Source organism: Heloderma suspectum, chromosome 1 (genome assembly GCF_057233095.1).
Source record: "Heloderma suspectum isolate Gila_16-S chromosome 1, 16-S_ref, whole genome shotgun sequence".
NCBI classification, from domain to species: Eukaryota; Metazoa; Chordata; class Lepidosauria; order Squamata; family Helodermatidae; genus Heloderma; species Heloderma suspectum.
In genome coordinates this window covers 261,703,511-261,726,151 of record NC_139458.1, presented here as the reverse complement: position 1 = coordinate 261,726,151, position 22,641 = coordinate 261,703,511, and the positions used below count along the sequence as shown (strand labels likewise).

The 22,641-nt window shown below is 42.0% G+C and overlaps 1 protein-coding gene across 1 annotated transcript; it reads right to left on the bottom strand.

Moving 5' to 3' along the window:
• Positions 1–173: 173 nt before the first annotated feature.
• Positions 174–21,160, bottom strand: LOC146359037 (fibrinogen-like protein 1). The gene is made up of 8 exons (XM_084826464.1): positions 21,026–21,160; positions 9,088–9,168; positions 8,268–8,475; positions 6,077–6,236; positions 4,183–4,280; positions 3,508–3,596; positions 1,853–2,043; positions 174–523 (listed from the first exon to the last, which is right to left on the bottom strand). Exons 1-8 carry the CDS (start codon positions 21,047–21,049, stop codon positions 343–345), a joined length of 1,032 nt encoding a protein of 343 aa, XP_084682590.1. The 5' UTR covers positions 21,050–21,160; the 3' UTR covers positions 174–342.
• Between the last annotated feature and the right edge of the window lie 1,481 nt (positions 21,161–22,641).

Below are 22,641 nucleotides of genomic sequence, written 5' to 3'. Positions count from 1 at the left end.
CTGTATTCCCCACCTCTGCAAGGAAGAGGTGCTCCCCCATCCCCCTGCCATGTCTGCAATTCTAAAGGCAGGTTATGTGCTTTGGGGCAAGCACTGTTCATTGTCAGCTAGCCTGGCAGATATAGGCATCACATGGCTCTGGGAAATCCAAAACAGAATGTAAGACTGGAAATGCTTCTGAGTGCATGGTTTATTCTTTGTACAAATTTAGAAGCAGTTTCTTGAACTGGCTAGTGCTGTAATTTGCAACCACGTTGACTGATGCTGAGAACAGCATATAACCTCTCAAGTGCTTTTTGCATGATATTTTCTTTCCTTTTCAAGATGCATATTCAAAGCTTCTTAATTGGTTTCACCATCTCCACTCTCTCCATCCAGAAAAGACAGGTGCCTGATTTTCATGGCTGTGTATTTCAGGGAATACCACAGCCCATGCCATGTCGACCAAACCACTCCATTGTCAGAGGGGCCAATGTATTTCCCATTCTTGTGATATAGTCCATTGAGATTTGCTGCATGGCATCTTGTGGAAGTGAGAGAGTAAAAAATGGAAAAGAGATGTTAATCGAGTACAAAAGAATGGGTCAAATGCATAACAATAGATATTACGGAAATATTAATCAAGATAAGATAGTTTTTTCTAGGTTAAAACCAAATTAATGTTATGATGTAGTGTGAACATTTTTTTAAACATAAGTAGTTTGAGCTCAACCGGTCACCTTTATGCAAAACTCTGATTACCTTCCATGATAAAGCCATATGAAGGTGTTCTCCTCTGACATTTGTGTTGGCTCATGTTGTATTTTCTTGACCCAATGTAATTCCCATTTAGTAAATAAATGGTATCCCCACAGTGTACTAGTTCCTATACAGGTTGCCTTTATTTTTTAAGTGGTCCCCTCCAGATGTGTTGAATAATAATAATGGGAGTTGTAGTCTAACAAAACTGGAGGGCATCAGGTCAGGGAAGGATGTCTAAGAACTAATTAGTAATTGCTATATAGCTACATTTGACATAAATAATTGCCCCCAAGATACCATTTTCTTTCCTTTAAGTGGCAACCAATTCTTCTACATTCCTGAATGTGCCAATATCAGTAAAGCGGAAGTGGTGGAAATTTTTGCATGTCTTTCCTGTGTCTATGGGAATTACTGCACCAACACACAAGTGTGTTGTGTGTGCTTTTTTCATTTTCATTCTGGCCTTCCTCCAAGAAGCGTAAGGCAATATACATGGTTCTCTCTCCCCACCCCCACCCCTCATTTTATCCTCACAACAATCCTATGTGGCAGGTTAGGATGACAGATAATGAATGGCCCAAGGTCACCCAGAGAGCTTCAATGCCAAGTGGGGATTTGAACCTGCATCTCCTCAGTCCTAGTCCCACATTCTAACCTCTACATTGCATGGGCTTTCCAGAAATAGAAATATATGTATTTCACTTTGACAGACCTATGACATCCATATTGCATTTCCTTGACCACTGTTTTTTTCCCATTTAGTATTCTTCTGTAAATAAGTGCTAACCTCACAGTCTACTCGTTCTTCTACAGCAGGGGCAGGCAACCTGTGGCTCTCCAGATGTTTTGGCCTACAACTCCCATCATCTCTCACCATTGGCTATGCTGGCTAGGGCTGATGGGAGTTGTAGGACAAAAAATCCCAAGGGCCACAAAATACAGGTTGCCTTTATTTTAAGTGGAAGATCTGTGTTCAAGTTGCCAGGAAGGAGCAGAGTGGAAAGTTCTAACTGGAAAAGACTCCCATGTTCAGAGAAACCAAGAAGGAGGAACTGCCTTGATTCAGGTGCTCTTCATGTGACTTTCAGAAAGCTGTCACCAATCAACTCACCTGTTAAACCACCAGCCACAGTGGTTCTCTTCTGCACAACTGCCTCTTAGGAACCTGTCATTGTCCCTGTCAGGAGCAGAGAATGGCATCCCATGGAGCGATGCAGACCACTGGCTATAAAAGTTGCTCCCTCCAGACAAAGCATCCCCAGCAGTCCCGGAAACTGTGCCAAAACCTATCCTGTAATTGTCCTGAAGGAAAACCACAGAAACGTCTCTAAGTCCTATTAAGGCATTCTGTACCTGAATAGGGCAAACACATGAGGAGAGGGAGCACTCCCTCTCTGTCCCTCTCCTTTGTCGCCCTGTACTCATGGAGGGGGACTGATTGAAGAGGAGAACCTCCATGAGAGACAGAATACCAGAAAATCAGTGCCTTTTGACTGGTAGAGCTAGGACAGGAGCTGTCCGTCCAGAAGCATCATTTATGCCATTTTGGCAGCCTACTGCTGTCCTTTGCAATACATTATGTACCCGCTTCATATGTCATAGACATAGCCACTTGTCACTTTTATTTGTATACCACATACATGTATACTGCTTAAAGTTCACAAGAAAGCATGACAAACAAAACATTCCGATCCATATTTTTTAAATAAATCAGAACGATGTCATATACTTAATAAAACATCAATATTAAAATATCTGTATCATATGGTTGTACAATTCTAGAATGCGTGGCCATATAGTTCAACCTAGCTTGCCCCACCCACCCAACAAGAAAACTGCCTTTAACAAGCAGAAATCAATGGATATAGTTCATCCTGGCACAGCAATGCAGTGGTGGGAAAATCAATGCATATTGATTTTCTGCCTGTTATAGAGCAGTTCAAGGCACCTCAGGGAATTGGGGACATCTCTGCACCAGCCCATTCACCCAAGGAAGGATCTTCATAATACCTTCCCACCAGCATGGGTGAACCTCTCAATCATGTCTGGTTAATGCAGTAGCACATTGAGATATTGGGCTGTTAGGCAGTAGCACAAGTCTCTTTTGCCCAATATCAGCAATTCAGTTGAGGCTGATGCTTCAGTTTAAGGAAAATCTAGTCCCAAAATCTTACAGGAGGGGGAAACACGCACCTGTATTGTAGTTACAAATTATGAAATGTCTAGGCTTGATATGTCATATTTCCCCTCCCTCTTCCTGTAATTGCAGCTCATACTTTAAAACCACCACATGTTACCTTGCTTAACCTAGAGTGCTTCTGGATGGAGAGCTCCTAGTGCTACCAGTAAAAAAGCCTAGTGCAACTATTCCATCTTTCCTTCCTTAATGGATTTTTTGTGGTAAGCAAAAAGATATAGTGGGAAAGATGGTGTTACAAGTGGAAGATGCTGGCAACTGGACCCCCCCCCCCCCAATGTCGTGGATGAGGCAGGGCAATTGCATGAGACAAACCTAATTTGGAAGCGCCCTTGGGTGGAGTTATTCCTGAGGTTCGCTGTTTTACTCTGGTAAGAAGCTTCCTTTGCAGACAAAAATTAAATGATGGTAGCTTAGAATCTTCCCTTATACTTCTGAAATCTTAACCTTAAATATGTCTCTTTCATCTACTGTGCTAACTCCTTGGGATTACTGATATACCTCCCCCAGTTTCTATTCTGGTAGACTAACAGGCCATCTTTTTCATTCTCACAAGATAGATTACCCACCGTCTCATCCTTGATCTGAAAGTCATCATAAATTGCATATCGTCTCTCCCCATCCCAGTCCATCAGGTCAATTTTCAATGAGTTTTCTCCTAGAATATAAAATGGCACCATGCTACACTCTCTTAAGTCCAATAAGGGGTATTGTGAATGAAATGCAAGGATTTCTCAGTGCATCCAGACCATGCGTGCCACGGTACTGTAACCAAATTACATGCAGGGAGAAAAGCAATATGTGTGTGGGTGCATTCCGGTAAAGAAAACAGCCCAAAGATAAAGACTTAAGTACCACCACCCTCCTTGTGCTATTGTTCAAATCAAATATGGAATCCCACATAGCTGCACTTAAAGTAAAAAACAACAACAAAACCATCAGTAAACACTAAACTTATCTCCATCACAAGGAGTTGGATCCAGACTTAGTCATACTTAGAGAAGAACCACTGAAATAAATAGGACTTGAGTTATTCATGGCTAACTTAAGTCCCATTTATTTCAATGGGTCTACTCTAAGTATGACCAAGTCTAGATATGTAGTTTAGTCCTAATATACTCTTCTGGAATGCATCATGATGGGAGGAAAGAATGACCAGATTAGGCCTTCATCCACTAATGAGCTAGGGGAAGTTAATTTATTTGGGTTGTACTTAATTCACAAGACAGAATGGCTATCCTTACCTCTGAGGAGCAGATCATAGATCTTATCATTACCCAGCCAATATTCATCATTCTTGCCCTGGAACTGGCCAAACCCTTCTTTGTAATCAGCCCATTGTCTGCAAGGAGGAGACATGCACATTTCAATGTCAGCACTCCAACCTGAGCTACAAAGAGTGGGATTATTATTTCTATGATGATTTATTGTTATTTAGAACATTTATATTCCACCTTCCTACGATCACATAACTCAAAGTGGTACACACAAGGTCCCAGACAGTCTCCTACACAGGCACTGGCCAGGCCCAGATCTGCTTAGCGTCATGTGCCTTCAGAGCATGTCCTGTGATTCCCTACTAACTTCCCACAGGCCTGTAACCTGGTCGTGCTAGTTTTTCTGTTTGTTGGTGCAAGGAGATGGAGTGGGGTGGGGTTCTGTCCCATATGCCAAGGGCATTGAACCCCTTTCAGTCCAAGGGTAGAATTCCACTTTGGAGAAGCTCTTGTGGGCTACGTTCCAGTGGTGGGAAGAGCCAAAGGGATGGTGCCATTTTAGCTGAATGCTCCTACTGCCAACAAGCACCTGGACCTTTCAGAATGGGGGGAAAGTGCACAAAGGCTGGGAAACATCCAAATGATTGGTGGTTGGGGAAAGGGATGGGGCTTGGGGAAGGGGCATGGCCATCTAGGGAACCATGGTGAGCCAAATTGTGATCCCAGACCAGCCACATTTGGCCCCCGGGCCTGAGGTTCAACATTCCTGCCATATACTTTGAGCTAGATACCTGGGTACAAATAAAAGACTGGGAAGGACAAATTAAAAGTTAAGAGTTCATACATCTACTCTCCATGGGGGAAGGGAATGGGGGTCATTTTCCTCTCCCTCTTCCTCTCCTTCCCTTTCCATGTTCACGGTGTGTGACTGAGACAGTTGCTGGTCCCTTAATTGTAATGCACCAATTACAAGCACGTCATGTGTCTGCAGTATTTCCCCTCCCACCTCCTGTAATTTTGAAATCTTGGGATTAGTAGCTGTAGTCATTATTACTTAGTGCCTTTCCAAAGCATGACATGGCATTAAGAGGCAGCAAAGGCACAGTTAATCTTGTTTAACTCAAAAGTTTGCATCTGCCTGTGTGAACAAGCAAAATATACCTATTTTGTAAGTCACACTATCTGACTTGATTCACACGTAACAGCAAGCCAGAGTATGGGTTGAATCATGAGTTGTTGTTGAATCATGAGTTGTGGGTTGTCGTTTTATGCAAACCCAGCACTATGGTTTACCTATGGGGTGTTAACCATGAACAACCCCGAGTTCATAACCCATCAACAAACCATGGGTTCTCTTCCTGAGTTGTTCATAGTTAACAACTCATAGTTAAATCATAGTACAGGGTTCATACATAACAACAACCCACGATTCAACAACCCATACTAAACCCATACTCTGGATTGTTGTTATGTACAAACCAGGCCACTATCTCCTATTCCCTTTCTTCTCAGCATTAAGGAAATTAGGCTGGCTATATGTCCCACTTTAGAGAGGACAGTTTTTTGTTTGAAGCATCCTCTATTTGAAGGGCTGTCCAGTCTAGCTTTGGTTTAAAGAGAAAGAACCATCAGAAGGGAGAACAAGCAGGGGTCTTGAGGTTGCCCATCAGCAGTGAGCACCTGGACAGCAGACGGAGTGGTAGGTAAACAGGCCCCCCGATCACAGTCTTCTCCACTATGGCAAGATGTACTGTGTTTCTATTTGAATTACATTAATTATTTATCAAGTTGCATCTATACAAATTTGATGCAAATCTGTGCCAACTTGTCCTCTGTTTTGGTGATGTGTAAGTGGCCACCCTAAAGGGAATGGTTAAGGGGCCCTTCCCAAGTGTGCTATTAAGCACACTCAGCTACATACCTGTAGAAATTCTCTTTGCCATTGCTCCGCCGTTGGATCACAGTCCATCCTCCTCCATCTGACATGTCACAGTACACAAGGAAAGGCTCTCTGTCCACTCTAGGTTTAATTCTGTAGTATCCACTTTCAGTTTTTCCACTGTTAAACATCATTGCACAATCTGAGGAAAGCAACATTTAAAAGTAGATGTAGGATGATGTGCAAGGGCTGTTGAGACGATGCAGCGACTCAGGTTGGTGGAACTACACAGATATTATCAAAATTTGCATAAAAAACCATTTCGGTCTATCTACCTATCCCTGTATTTGGTTCCCTTTCTTGGCCATAAATAAGACTAAGAAAGGAACCAAATCTGGAGCTATGTCAAGGAAGGTGCAGGACTATATAGACAAGGCATCATACTTCTGCTTTCACATTTCTCATGTAAAGTGTGATGTCACTTGGTGTGTTCACAGATCTGTGAGCACTAAGTGAATTCTGGAGTAAGACCTTCCCAGAAGTAGGGAAACCAGAAGTGTGTTTCATATTCTGCTTTTTCCATTTTTCATAAGAGGTACAATACTATAGAATAAGATAAGATTCTGGCCAATACTTGGTATGTTAATGGACTTGGGTATATTCTAGACTCATTGTTACTACGAGTTACTGTTACTATCAGTGGTATTAGCTGCCTTTTCTAAAAATTGCTCACAAACAGGAATGAACTCTCCCCCACCCGCTACCCTTTGGGGATATTTTTCCAACATATTTATTATACTTATATCCCACCTCTTTTCCATTGCGGAACTCAAGGTAGCTACATGTGGTTCCCAGGTGGTCTCCCCTCCAAGCACTGACCAGACCCAGACCTGCTTAGCTTCAGCAAGGTGGCTGCCTCATGTGCCTTCAGACCATGTCTTGGGACCAAACATAGTTACAAATGCATCCAAAAGCTGCTGTCCTTTGTGTTGCATTATGCACAATACCCATTTTTCCATCAACAACATTTCTATAGAAATATTGTAGGTTACTAAATGATGAATTTGTATGTCCTAACATAAATTTGTGTGTCTTTGTGGGTAATCTTCACAGAGACACAAGTCAGGTTGCAGCCAAGTGGCTTTCCTAATATATAAAGAAGTATGACATCATTTAATCATTAGTATGGCTCTATAGCATTTTAATCGACTAAGCAGCAGTGAAACCTACTTGGATTTGGAATCCTTGTCTCCAAACGCAATGGGAGGTGTAGTAGTAGTAGTAGTAGTAATAGTAATAATAATAATAATAATAATAATAATGATGATGATGATGATGATGATGATGATGTCAATATCATCATCACTATCCCTATTTGCCAGGGAGAGAGGACACCCCATTTTTTCAGAATCATGACGGGAAGAAAGAGTTAAACGGCCCCTCCCTTGCACTGCAGTCCTGCTCTGGATGGGGCCTCCCTGCACTTGGTTCTAATTAAAACAACAATAACCTTGGTGTCACTTCAAGAGATGCATTTAAAGTAACATGTATTTAGGTCCACAGTGAGGGAAACCTGCACATATTCTGAGGCATTCTCTTATTGGCTCATACATCACAGATTTTAAGGCTCAGGCCTGGTATGGTAGACAAAACCTGGGCTGAAGTCTGATAAGCTCCAAGCTGGATTAATTTTCCCTCCAGAGCAATAGATAACATTAATAGATTCAGATCTGGTGCCAAGAACTCTTAAAATAGTTCCTGGATATTTGATGGTGGAAAAAGCACCACCACCATTTGACAAAAAGTCTTAATAAGTAAGTGCTTCCAGACAAGGCTTTTATTGCGAAATCACCCTGCCTCATTTACAGAATTTAACAAGGGGTTCAGATGACTTCACCTTCCATATGCAACCCTCCCATGTTTTCCCACCACTTCTTCCATCTTTTTTCTTACCACAAAAAAACATGTTAAGGAAGACAAGAAGCTGCACAATGTCTTTTGAATGGTAGCACTAGGAACCATCTGTCTGGAAGCATCCTGTATGTCAAAGTAAGTCTACATATTGAAAACTGTGGAAATGGCAACAGACTTTCCACAGCATAAAACCACAAAAGGGACTGGCCACCTGTTTAATGAGTGAAATAGAGAAGAACATATTTAACTCAAGTAAAGTTCCAGCAAAACACTCTGTAATCCTCTCAGATGAACAGGTTCTACCGCAGAAACAATCTACCTTGATCATAAACTAAGAGACTCCCACTAGTTGTGGGCAAAAGCATGTCCTGCTGTATTGTCCTGGAAGAGAAAACCTTGCTCTTTTGTCTGTGATAATTGTTCCCCAAGAGGTCTTTCAGCTGGAGTTCATATAACAGGAATAAATCTTGGAGAGTCTTCAACTTATGTTGTAGTTTGCTGTTTTCTAACAAGCAGTCATCCCTTTCCTGAAAGTGAGAAGGAAAATGTTCATTGGAAGTGCAGGCCCTGTCTCTAGGTTTTTGTAGTGCTCTGGGAATAGATACATCAGCGAAACAAGACCCCTAACACCATCCTCAGTCATCCTTGTGCTCCAAGTCAGTAGTGGTTCTGATGGCCAAACAACAGGCCACCAATAGGATTTTCTGGGTACTGATCCTTGGCATGTGTTTGTGTATGTGTGTGCATGCACACACATGCTCTCATGCTGTCATTTCACACAGGGACTTGCCAGGTTAGAGACAACACATACTCACCTTACTGGCTGTGATCTGGCCAGCACACTACATGAAATGAGAGCACGTCTCAAAGTTCCACACATCACAACAAAGCCGGTACTCTCAATTTAGTAGGTATGTTTGTTTACTGCATTTTTAAAGCTTCCTAAGCTAATACAGGCCTCAGTCTTGATAAGCATTTCTACCCACCAGGTCTGAAAGCTGGCATTCCTTGGATTGAGAAAGGTTCCACATGTTCAGTCATTACAGCCTTTCAGAATTCTAGTCTCGATCCATGATAATAAAAAGCAATATGAAGATGGTCCCCTGGAAGCTCATCACCTCCAGCCAACGCCTACATACCGAAAGCCGAGATGAAGATGAACAAAAGGGCAGCACCAGAAGTACCAGCAGCCAACTCATCATGACATTCATTTTATAGTGCTAGACAAAAAAGAAAGAATAACTTGTATTACATTTCATGTTTATTTTCTTTTTATTTAATCCATTTCTTAGCTGCCTTTTAAGAATATAATCTTCCCAAGCAGCTTACAGCATAAAATATTGTGTTATTTATATTATGATATATTTTTTATTCTTTTCCAGAGGGGTAGTCATGTTAGTCTGTGACAGCAAAAACAAACAAACCCATAAACTAAGTTGTTGCATCTTAAAGACTAAGACATTTATTCTGGCATAAGCTTTCATGGACATCTTGATGAAGTAGACAACATCTAGCAAAGCTGATGCCAGAATAAGAACATAAGAAGAGCCATGCTGGATCAGACCAAGGGTCCATCTAGTCCAGCATTCCAGTGGTGTTCCAACAGTGGCCAACCAGCTGCCCACAGAAAACCCACAAACAGGACATGTGTGCTACAGCACCTTCCCACTCATATTCCACAGCAACTGGTGTATCTAGGTGTACTTTCTGATACTGGAGACAGCATATAGCCATCAGGAGTAATAGCCATTGATAGTCTTCTCTATAAATTTGTCCAATCACCTTTTAAAGCCATCCAAGTTGGTAGCCATCATCACTACATCTTGTGGAAGTGAATTCCATAGTTTAGCTATGTGCTGTGTGAAGAAGTACTTCCTTTTATCTGTCCTAAAGCTCCCACCAATCAGCTTCTTGGGATGACCCTGGGTTCTAGTATTATGAGAGAGAAATGTCTCCCCATCAACTTTCTCCAACACCATGCACGATTTTGTACACCTCTATCACCTCCCCTCACTCACCATTTTTCTAAGCTAAACAGTCCCAGCCGTTGCAACCTTTCCTCATAGGGGAATTGCTCCAGCCCCTTGATCATTTTAGTTGCCCTTTTCTGCACTTTTTCCAACCCTACAATATGCTTTTTTTAGGTGCAGTGGCCAGAACTGTACAGAGTATTCTAAGTGAGGTTGCACCATAGATTTGTATAAGGGGGTAAGATCTTGGCAGTTTTATTTTCAATTTCTTTCCTAACAATGTCTAATGTAGGATTTGCCTTTTTCACAGCAGCCGTACACCGGGTCAATGTTTTCACTGAACTATCCACCACAACCCCAAGATCTCTTTCTTGGTCAGTCACTGCTAGCTCTGATCCCATCAGGTAATACTTAGAAGTTGGGATGCTTTGCCCCAACGTGCATCACTTTACACTTGCTTAAATTGAACCACATTTTTTTGCTATTTAGATGCCCATTCTCAGTTTGAAGAGATCTTTTTGGAGTTCCTCACAATCCCCTTTTGTTTTAACCACCCTAAATAATTTGGTGTCATCAGTAAACTTGGCCACTTCACTGGTCACTCCTAATTCCAGATCATTTACAAATAAGTTGAAACGCATTGGTCCCAATACAGATCCCTGTGGGGCCCCACTGATTACATCCCTCCATTGGGAGAATTTACCATTTATTCCTACTCTCTGCTTTCTATTCTGTAACCAGTTACTGATCCATAAGAGAACCTCTCCTCTTATTCCATGACTGCTAAGTTTGCTCAGAGGTCTTTGGTGAGGGACTCTGTCAAAAGCCTTTTGGAACTCCAACTAAACAATGTCTACTGGATCACCACTGTTCACATGTTTATTGACACTCTCAAAGAACTCTTAAAGGTTAGTGAGACAGGACTTAGCTTTGCAGAAGCTATACTGATTCTTTTTCAAATTCTTTTCCAGCAAGGATTGTCCTTCTATATGCTTACTAATTTTATCTTTAAAAATGCTTTCAACCAATTGTTAGACTTTAAGGTGCCATAAGATTCTTTGTTGCACTATTATTAGATTATTTTGATCAACTGATCAATTATTTTGATAATCCTTCCCTATTACCATTTACCTTTTAAATTCTGGTAGCTATCCAATATATATAGCTAATTTCAATTCATGCTTTGTGTATACAGTTTTATTTCTTCATCTTTTTATACTTATATTGGTCTCTGTTTTGTAATTATTTGCAGTGTAAGAAAAACTCAGATGAAAAAAACATTTTTATTTTTGGTTTTGATTTGGTTTTGATGATGTGCATCAAAATACATATAATACATATAATTTTGTATTTCCCATGCATTTCCCACTGGGTGGCAGCAGGGATGCAATAGTTTCTCCACAACACTAGATTCCCCTGCTATGATTCAGTGCCTCCTGTGTTTTGCTGGTAACCTGCACCTGTTAAAGTGGATCAACCTTGGTCTCAAAAATTCTCCTCTTCACATTTTGATGTGAGGTTCTGACTGCATATTCTCTGAAGGCACACAGAATATCTTATATTTGTATCCTGTCATCCTCCTACTATTTATTTATTTACTTACTTACAATATTTTTATTTCACTTTTCAACCATAATGGTCCTCAAATCAGTTCATAATAATAAAAACAGAATTATAGCCCAGCAATATTGGTCTCCAATTCTGTTCCAGAATGGCTGAAGTAAAGGGCATGCATTAGAGCCAAGGAAAGTATGGGAGAGAAAATCCCTTTTATCTTCTGTGGCAGCAAAATGGCACCCACCTGTGAAGTGCTGTCATAGGCTGGTCTCACATGGAGATGCTTATCACTAGGTATATAGTAATACGTTTATTGCTCAATCCAAAAATAGTTGCAAAAGATATAACTTAAAATTTAAAATACTATTATATGATATCAAAAATTACAAATAAAGTTAAAACAATAAAACCATAAGATACATATCAAGCCTTTACTAAATTTAAAATAGGGTGGATATGCAACAATAATATAGCATAAGGGAACCTTTAATATCATGTCAATCACCTTACATTCATATCTCTGAATAACACTTCACACTGATAGTGTCCAAAAACTTTGCTCTGCATCTAGTGGCTTTCACCGCAAATAAGTCTGTATCACATGTGGGTTGGTTGATTGTAATAAATAACTCAGTTTCTCCTTTACACCCCTGTATTTCACTTTCTTTAAGAGAGGTTCTAAGCAACTTTCTCATGTGTCTATATACTTGACACTTGAGTACATAATGAGCCAGGTCCTCAAGGGTTGGTTCTCCACAATCATACAACCTATCTTCTACTGGTATACCATGAAATCTCCCCCATTTCATCATAGTATCCATTTGTTCATATCTTAGATGTGTACAAGCTTTCCAACTCCAATTCCATTTTCATAGGAATTGACAAATATTTCTCATATTGGTGCAGTTGTTTTGTACTAGCTAACCATTTTGCTGTTTCTGATCATGTAAGAGCAGTTATATCGGTTTGCATTCTTACATCAAGCACTCTTTGTTTAAAAAGATTGCTGTTAGCAATCTAACAGCATTGGATTTATTGCGTGATCAGAGAATCCAAAATTTGGGAAAAAAATAGTTTTTGCAACCAAAACTTTCCATGCACAAATGATCTCTGTTCCTCCAAACAGATCTTAGGAAGTCTTTCTTTTGTTAAATTACTTATTCTGCACCAATAATTTACTATCCTTACATATATCAGCCCAGAGATCTTTTCGATACCCAATTAGTCTCTAATTAAATATGCTGGGTTAGATCTAGAAACTGCCCAAATCAGATGCAGAAAGCAACTTTGAACTCTTTCAATTTTCGTAAGATCTGCAAAGCCCCAAATTTCTGCACTGTAACTTAGCAAAGGTATTACTTTTGCTTTGAAGATTTATAAAATTGGGCTTTATGTACCTGGGTAACTATGATTTAACAGTCTATTTAAAGATTGTAAGCTCGCAACTGTTTTCAATTCATTCTTCTTTATTTGCAATGCCCAGGATCCTGATGCTGAGAAATTAATACCAAGATAACAATAGTGTTTTACCTGCCCTAACTCCTTAGAATTAAAAACCATCTATGAGTTTATTTTTGCCAAATACTACCACTTTAGATTTTAGACCTAAATTATTGGAAATCCTGGGTTATGAAGATAAATAATGAGGGTGCAAACCTATTTAGGTTAACATATATGTTTGGACTGCACACAGTAGGTAATAACATCTATAATACTCCTGACCCTTTCACTTACTTTTCTCAAAGCTCAGGCAGTGTGCTTGATTATGTCTGTGTTCCTAGAGGAAGAGCTCGTTTATTTTCTGGTATAACAGTAAATCCAAGGGAAGATGGTGATCATCAGCCCATAGCACTGAAAATAGCCGCTAAATCTAATATGAGGAAAGTGTCTTAGGGAGCAATCCTATCTAGATAGGTGGCCGCCTCTGAACTCGGACGCGACTGCCTATCCAAAGCAGGGCAGGAGAAGCATGGAAGGGATCATTCTCTCCGTGCTTCTCCTGCTCTGCTTTTTTGGCTAGACAGCCAATTGCGGCTGTCTAGCTGCGGGAGGATGGAGCGGGGAAGAAGGCTGCTGTATGACACACAGGGTGTGTCATACAGGCAGTTATGCTCTCCCCGCCCTGTAATGCCCCCAGCCACGCCCCTTTCCGGCCACTCTGCACTCCTCTTGCAAGCGCGGAGGATGGGGCTGTTCCGCACTGCCCCCGAGGCAGTGTGGAAGTGGGGGGAGGTCAGTTCTCCAGGAACCGACCTTGGAGCGTGGGCTCCAAGGTCAGTTCCTGGAAAACAACATATCCTATGGCCATCTAGCCGATGTCTAGTGGCCATAAGATTGCTCCCTTATTTAGATCAGTGGTTAGTGCAGAAATTGGAAACACGGGGAGAAAGGAGACTGAAATGGCATAAAGTAAAAATAAACAAACTTGAAGATTTTCAGAACTCACTAGGTATATATTTATGAACTCAATTTGTTCTGTCTGCACTCAAAAAGGGGCCCACTGAACAAAATGGGCTTTTATACTGTCACTGTGCAAGTTGTCATGTGTCCATGTTTCTTTCACTAGCCAATGAGTTTACTGATTTCAAAGGTTGGGTGGACAGAAACTATTTGCTTGTGCTTAAAGACTTCTTTCCTCCTCCCTAACACTGGGCAAAGAGGCAGCCAGGAATTCAAGCATTGCCATGTCAGAGATCCCCAGCCTGTCAAGGTGCCTTGTAATGAAAGCAAACCAAGTTATTTTGGAACCTGAGGTAGAAAATCCTGCAATCACCTCTCCCCATCCTTGACAGTAAAATACAGTATCAATACATTAAATAACTGCAAGTGTGCTGCCCTTTCATGACACCCCAAATCACTCTGCCTAATCACTCTGGCTGGCCAGAGAAGAACTGTTCCCATTCTCTCTCTCTCTCTCTCTCTCTCTCTCTCACACACACACACACACACACACACACACAGAGTAAGGAAATGTGCACTTTGTCGACTTGTGTAGAAACCAAGACACAGAGTCAGATTTGATGTTACAAGAGAAATATGGGGTTTATTGTTGTTATCCACCTTGAGAAAGCTCCTGCTCTGAAAGGTGACCTAACAATATTTTAAATAATGTCAAACCCATATTACCACAGTAACGCTATTTCAGGATCTGAGGGGGCATGCATCGGAGAGAATTGAAGAGCAGGGGTATTTAACTCTTTCCACCATGTATTCTATGCTGCAAATGTGCTCCCTCCAGCCATCATATCAGCTTTTAATTTGTTCCTTAGCTGGGGTCTGGAACTGAGCTGAGGCCAACTGGGGGAGAAACAGCCTCAAGGGGGCATTTTCAGGACAGAATGAATGGGCACATGAAGAGTTAAGCATCCTCCATTGATCCTGCCCTGCACCCACCCACCCAATATCCCTTGCACATGGGCAACCGCATAGCTGAGTCCGTGCATTTGTCAGCTTACAGCACTATCCTATTCGTGTCTCCTCAGAAGCAATTCCCATTAATTTCAATGAGGCTTAGTCCCAGGTAAGTGTTTATAGGATTGCACTTTTAATGTCCATTGTAAATCCAGGCCTCTGTCCAATGAAGCTTCCCAGCTGCCTTATACATATTCACTGGCAATTCCTCAAACAGTAGAAGTACAGAGACTCCGGGTCATTTCACATATTATGCAGAAGTAAAAAAGTTTGTCACCAAGTGTACACGCCACACTGAGATGTGGCCAATTACATCTCCCTGACTCATGTACACATACAACATGCTTGTTTGCAAACACACATTTGTAGGTGTACACTTAGAACATCTTAAGTGCCCAGCAAAAAAAGAGAGAAAAAAGTATAAAGTAGCGTTATGCTTTCTCGAATGAAAAATACAGTTACCATAACAAACTTAGAACATGTTGTTCTCTCCAAAGACAGCCCCTTTGAGACTCTGGAACCCCTTGAAAGAGCATCTGCCAAAAATACTCCCTCTTCCAGGAATAGGCAAGCCTCAGTGTATTGTTAATTCCTTTCCAACTATGTTACAATAAAGACTCATTTATATTGGTTTACTACGAAGTTCCTGGTTCCTACTAGCATTGACACTGCTTACATTCATTCTTCTAGCAACAATATGGATTATATGTGTTCACATTTTTTCATGATTAATGTTTTAATAAAACAGATTCTCTGCAGCCTACTTTGCTAATGAGCATGAAAGCCTCTGAGACAGAGTTGTTTCACTGATTTCAGTGATCCGAGTGCAAAATGAAATGACATTTTCTCTGGATTCTGCTTGAAAGCTGGACTCAAAGATTAATAACATAGTAAAAGACTATATGCAGCATGGGTTTAAAAAAGAGGAGATAGAAAGAAAAACAGATGGCAGTTTTCAAATAATAATAATAATAATAATAATAATTTTAAAAAACTAAGCAAGTTAAAGTTACACAAAGGCTGGTGTAGGATAAACATTAGGGGAAATCTCCTAACTACTAGAGACATTCAGCACTAGAATGAAGAACCTAATGAGAATGTATACTCTTTCTTTGGAGGTTCTCAACAAACAGACAACTGCCATTGAACCTTTAGGTGTGGATTATTCTAACTTGAACCAGAGGCACAGACTAGGTCATTGTGAGGTGTGTGTGTGTGTGTGTGTGTGTGTGTATCTTGAACTGAGGCTCCAGCACATTACCTCCTATGCCACCGTAGCATTCTCTTCCCACTGGATATCTGGCAGGCTGAGCACTGTGACTCAAGGATGCTATCCATGCTGCAGTACCAGCCTGCCTCAGCATTGTCAGCTGACTCCATGGGCCAATCCCTATCCAGCAGGCATTATAAAGGCCTACTGCTTGTTCCACATTCTGAGCAATTCCTCTTTGCTTTAAGGACACATGTCTCGGATCTCAACTCTTGCCTAGTTTTGACTACCTCTGGTCCTCTGGAATGTTTTGTGCAAAGACGGGCATGATAAAGGACAAAGAAGGCAAGGACCTAACAGATGCAGATGAGATTATGAAGAGGTGGAAAGAATACACAGAAGAACTATACAGGAAAGATCTTAATGTCCCTGATAGCCATCAGAGTGCGGTCACTGAACTTGAGCCGGACATCCTCGAGAGTGAAGTCAAGTGGGCCTTAGGAAGCATTACTAACAACAAAGCTAGCGGAGATGACAGTATTGCAGCTGAGCTATTTAAAATCCTAAAGGATGATGCTGTTAAAGTGCTGCACTCAATATGCCAACACATTTGGAACACTCAACAGTGGCCGCAAGACTGGAAAAGGTCAGTTTACATTCCAATTCCAAAGAAGGGCAACGCCAAAGAGTGTTCAAACTACCACACAATTGCGCTCATTTCACATGCTAGCAAGGTGATGCTCAAAATCCTACAAGCTAGGCTTCAGCAGTATGCGAACCGAGAACTACCGGAAGTACAAGCTGGGTTTCGAAGAGGCAGAGGAACTAGAGATCAAATCGCCAACATTCGCTGGATCATGGAGAAAGCAAGAGAATTCCAGAAAAACATCTATTTCTGCTTCATTGACTATGCTAAAGCCTTTGATTGTGTGGATCACAACAAACTGTGGCAAATTCTGAAAGTGATGGGAGTACCAGACCACCTTAACTGTCTCCTGAGAAACCTGTACGAGGGTCAAGAAGCAACAGTAAGAACCAGACATGGAACAACCGAGTGGTTCAAAATTGGGGAAGGAGTACAACAAAGCTGCATAGTCACCCTGCTTATGTAACTTATATGCAAAGTACATCATGAGAAACGCCGGGTTGAATGAATCACAGGTCGGAATTAAGATTGCCGGGAGAATTATCAACAACCTCCGATATGCAGATGATACCACCCTAATGGGAGAAAGCGAAGAGGATCTAAAGAGCCTCTTGTTGAGGGTGAAAGAGGAGAGTGCAAAAGCTGGTTTGAAACTCAACATTAAAAAAACGAAGATCATGGCATCTGGCCCCATCACTTCCTGGCATATAGAAGGGGAAGAAATGGAAGCTGTGACAGATTTTATTTTTTTGCGCTCCAAGATCACCGCAGACGGTGACTGTAGCCATGAAATTAAAAGACGTTTGCTCCTTGGGAGGAAAGCTATGGCAAACCTAGACAGCATAGTAAGAAGCAGAGACATCGCCTTGCCAACAAAGGTCCATCTAATCAAAGCTATGGTTTTCCCAGTAGTAACGTATGGCTGTGAGAGCTGGACTATAAGGAAGGCTGAGCACCGAAGAACTGATGCTTTCAAACTGTGGTGCTGGAGAAGACTCTTACGAGTCCCCTGGACTGCAAGGAGGTCAAATCAGTCAATCCTAAAGGAAATCAACCCTGAGTGCTCATTGGAAGGACAGATACTGAAGCTGAAGCTCAAATATTTTGGCCACCTAATGCGAAGAGAAAACTCTCTGGAAAAGACCCTGATGTTGGGAAAGACTGAAGGCAAAAGGAGAAGGGGACAGCAGAGGATGAGATGGCTAGATAGCATCACTGATGCAATGAATATTTATTTATTTATTTATTTATTGTATTTATACCCCGCCTTTTTTCCTCTTGCAAGGAACCCAAGGCGGCTTACATTATCCTCCTCCTCTCCGTTTTATCCTCACAACAACAACCCTGTGAGGTGGGTTGGGCTGAGAGTCTGTGACTGGCCCAAAGTCACCCAGTGAGCTTCCATGGCTGAGTGAGGACTAGAACCCGGATCTCCCAGCTCCTAGTCCAACACTCTTGCCACTACACCACACTGGCTCTCTATGGACTTGAGCACGCTCCGGGAGAGAGCGCAGGACAGGAAGGCCTGGCGTGCTATGGTCCATGGGGTCACAAAGAGTTGGACATGACTGAACGACAACAACATGATTATAACCCATCATGAATATTGTTGAAATGAATGCAAGGTACAGCCATGCACCTAAAGATCAGGCTGCTTTATTCAAAGCATTATGTGTACATTAATCACACAGACACATCCAATCCTCTCTACCCTTTTGCCTCTTCAGCTCCTTTGTTTGTTCCTCCCTTTCTGCTAGTGACTCAATAGGGTTGCTGGCTGCTTGATTTTTTTTTTTTTTAGCTGTATCTTTAACAGCTGCACGGCAGGCGGAACGTCAGCAGTGATGGTCAGCTTGGACACAAGCTGGATTTGACTGACTCAGCAGATGAACAAAACATCACCCCAGTTGTGCAATTTGACCTTGTTATTATGGAGAAGTGTCCCTTTGATGCACTGTATAGTGATCTCGTGATCCCATGGCCATGGGGTGCAGAACCAGCCACCTTTTTCAAGTGTATCAGTAATAAAAAGTATGCATTTCTACAGTTCTTTGGAAAGTGAAAAGTGCATATAAGTCATCGCAATAGTCCATGTAATGACCCTGTAAACCAGTTCAGTATCCCCCCCGCCTCCAGTATTCCCAGTGTTTGGCTGAAGGTGAGGGATGGTTAGTTGCCTATGGTGGCAATCCTATGCAAACTCATCAGGAATCAATCTCGGTTGACCTAGCATTGGGACTTACTTCTGTGTACCCATGCAAAGGATGGTGCTGTGAGGCTACTTTAGCGAGTTCATGGCAGAGATCATATTGATCCAAGAACTTTCTAGTCCATGCTCTTACATCCTGTTTGGATTGGGGATGCGGGGGGCAATGAACATATGGAGGAGGGGAGAACAGAATTGTGCCAACCAGCCTCTGTGGATTCAGTCAAACCTCTAACCACAGCATGTTTCTATTGTTACTATAAATAATAACTGTATGTGTGATCTGGCACTCTGTAGAAAAACAAAAACAAAACAGGGTTCCTGATTGCACAGTCTACCTGTACATGTTCAGAGGTCTGGCTGAATGCATGGAAGCCAGGGCCAACAGGCATGATCCTCCTCCACCCCACTGTTCATTTAACATGGATTTGGTATGTGGAAGGACCTTAAAAGGTGCTCGTATGCACCTCTACTTGCATTTGTTTAACACATGAGGGGGCTGTATCATATGAACACCCCAGTTGTCACTGTGCATCACTAGCTGCAGTAAACAATCAATTAATTGAGATACAGGTTTCAAACACACCCAAGGAGAAATGACCAGTGGAGGTCTGATTAGTACAACAGCCAAATCTCTAGGGATAAAAGCATAGTTTGTGTGACAGGGACACAGACAGAGTTCAAAGAGCCAAGTAAAGAAAGGGTGCCGAGTGCATTTAGTAGATAATTCAGGAACAAAGCCTAGTTCAGTCTGGAAAGCAACACCTTTTGATATGATGCAGGCTTGGCATTTAGTTTGGCTCTTTGTTAGTATTAAGAATATTTGTTAGGGGGGCTTTAGCCACCCTCCCCTCCGCTGCCATCCATGTGAGCAAGGGGTATTCCCATTTCTTGCTTGCCTTTAGATGGAGCTTAAGGATTGCTCATAGGGTCCAGTGGTGAAGACTGCTCCCACTTTCTCTACAGTGCTGGCTGGGAAAGCATCCTTCTTTTCAGTGGCACAGCTCCCTTTTATTTGACAGCTACATAACAGGTAGAAACCTGACAGGTGCAGCTTTCTGGGCATGGATACCCAGGAATGAAGTGACTTGCCCGCATGGAACATCTGCTTGGTAAGGCACAAAAGGAAAAAAAAGGGGGGAGAAAATCTGATGCCCTCCAGGTGTTTTGGATAAGTCCCAGAATCCCTGACCACTGATGCTGCCTGGGGCTAATGGGAGTTGCAGTCCAGAACATCTAGAGGGCACCAGGTCGCCTAACCCATCAAGCATCTGAACATTGCCATATATCACTCCTTCCCCCACCCCAAGCCTGGAGCTATCAGAAATTCATTTCAGGCAGAGGTGAAAGGAAAAACTTCAGCAGAGCTGAAAGGGGGACTTTCTCTATGCCATAATGCATGGGAGATGTAGTTGCCACATCACTTCCAGTGGCTATGGTCAAGCTTAGATTGGCAAAGTGCAGACTGTGAACGGGCCTCTGTGCAAGGGCATCTCATGTTGGTGCAGCACCACGATGGAGTAAGCTGCACTCAGCAGCTCTCTTATCTTCTATGCAACTCTTAAAGGTACAGGATAGGAACCCTGGCAAGGGAGCAAGCAGAGGGAGGAAAGGGATTGCAAGGGGAAAGCAGCAGATGAGGGAAAGAGAAAGGTTCCTGCTTCCCCAATACAGATCATGCTTTCCCCACTGCTATATATGTCTGTTCAGCAGAGAGGCCCAGGGTTCCAGATCCAGGTCCACTGCTGAATGTATAGCTTAGTCCTCAGGATAGCTAGAACTAGAGACCCATGTTGTTTGTTTCATAACAGTACCAACCAAAATTGATCAAAAAAGCTAAATTCATGTATAGGTTTGGGGAGGGGTTTCCCCCTAATTAATATATACTCCAATTGGCAAAAAAACCAACTATTCAGTTACTTAATTATACTGGAGCAAAGCGGGGGGGGGGGATAATGTATTAGCAAAATTTGCCCAGAGGAGTTGTTCAGTTTTGTACAAAGTAAAAATTGATGGGCAGGAGAAAAAACGTTTACAAAATGTGATAGGAGGATTTGAGTGAAAAATATAAACTTACCTCATTTATTGTAGCCTGATACATCCAAGGGCTTCACTGGCTGGATACACATGATAAAGAGTTTTGCTTCCAAACTCTTAGTGGAGATGGCGTACCCACAAAATGGGTACTGATAAATTTAAACCAAAAAAACCCAAATGTGTTATAAGACCGATGAAGGAACACTTTGAGCTCCCTCTGCTGACTGCAAAGGAATACAAACGCTTCCTGGGGACTCAGATTATGACAAAACTACTTTAAAACACTGAAAAGTGTCAGAGCAACATATTTTTGTTCTTTTCCTGGAAAAGAGGGAAGAGAGAGTGAGGGAGATGGAGAAAGGGAGAAAACAGTGTGAGTAAGTCCCTTTGAATGCACTGGGGGTTCTGATACTTATACTGTACTATCAGAAGGGAACTATTAAACATGTTTTTAAAAACCCTTAAAGGAAATATATAAAGGGGGAATGCTAATATTAATTATCTGTCCTGTCATAGCTAATACACAAAGCCAATGGCAAAGGAGACATTTGGAGAAGGTACATGAAGAACAACCACCAATAATCAAGGACTTATGAGAAACTTTCCTACAAGAAAGAGCTTTGAAGGGGATTAGTCTTTTAAACATAGGATAGAAAACAACTCAAAGAAATTACAGTCATGTTCAAAGCAATCCTATGAACGTCTGCTCAGAAGTAAGCCCCAGTGAGTTCAATTTGACTTGCTCCGAGAAAAGTGTGAATAGGATTGCAGACTGAGGCTGAACTTACTGGGGCTTCCATCTGAGTAGACATGTAAAGCATTGCACTGTAAGTAGACAAATGCATGGACCTAATCATGCAGTTGCCAGTGTAATGGGAATATTGGGAGCAGGGTGCAGAGGAGGATCAATGGAGGGTGCTTAGTCCCTCATATGCCCACTAATTCTCCACTGAAAAATGTCCCCTTGAGACTGTTTCTTCCCCACTTTCAGAATCCATCTAGGAGGAAAATTTAAAAACTGCTGGGGAGTGGGGTGGGGGGACATTTGCAGGGCAGAATTGATACAGGAAAGGGATATGGTTGTCTAGACATCTATGTAGGAAGAGCACCTGTCCAAGGTGAAACCATTCTTGTTCTTTGCTTCACCCTTTATAGCCTCTATCATCTAAGGTCCCATTCACTGTGGTCCGCAGGACATTGAGAGAGTATCTCTTTGACTCAATATATCACTCTCCCAGAGAAGCCTCCCCCAACCTGGTGCCCTCCAGATGTGTTGGACTACAATTCCCATGCTGGCTGGGAATTATGGGAGTTGCCGTCTAACACATCTGGAGGGTGCCAGTTGGGAAAGCTGCTCTGGAGCATGTTGGAAAACAATGTGATTTGTCAGTCTCTACTGGTAGACTACTCCGGATGCTGAAGTTGTGCTGTCTGCTCATCATCAAAGTATTCCCCAGAACTGGTCCACCTGTCCTTATGCCAGTGTAAAATAAGGAATTCAGCTTCCACCCTCACTGATGCATATTTTGGTCCAATAACACATAGGGACAGCTCCGTGGTAGCGGAGATGATATCCTGAGCTGCAACTGTACTGAACTGTCCCCAAGACAAGGAACGTGTGTGTGTTTGTGTGTGTGTGGGGGGGGAACCAACATC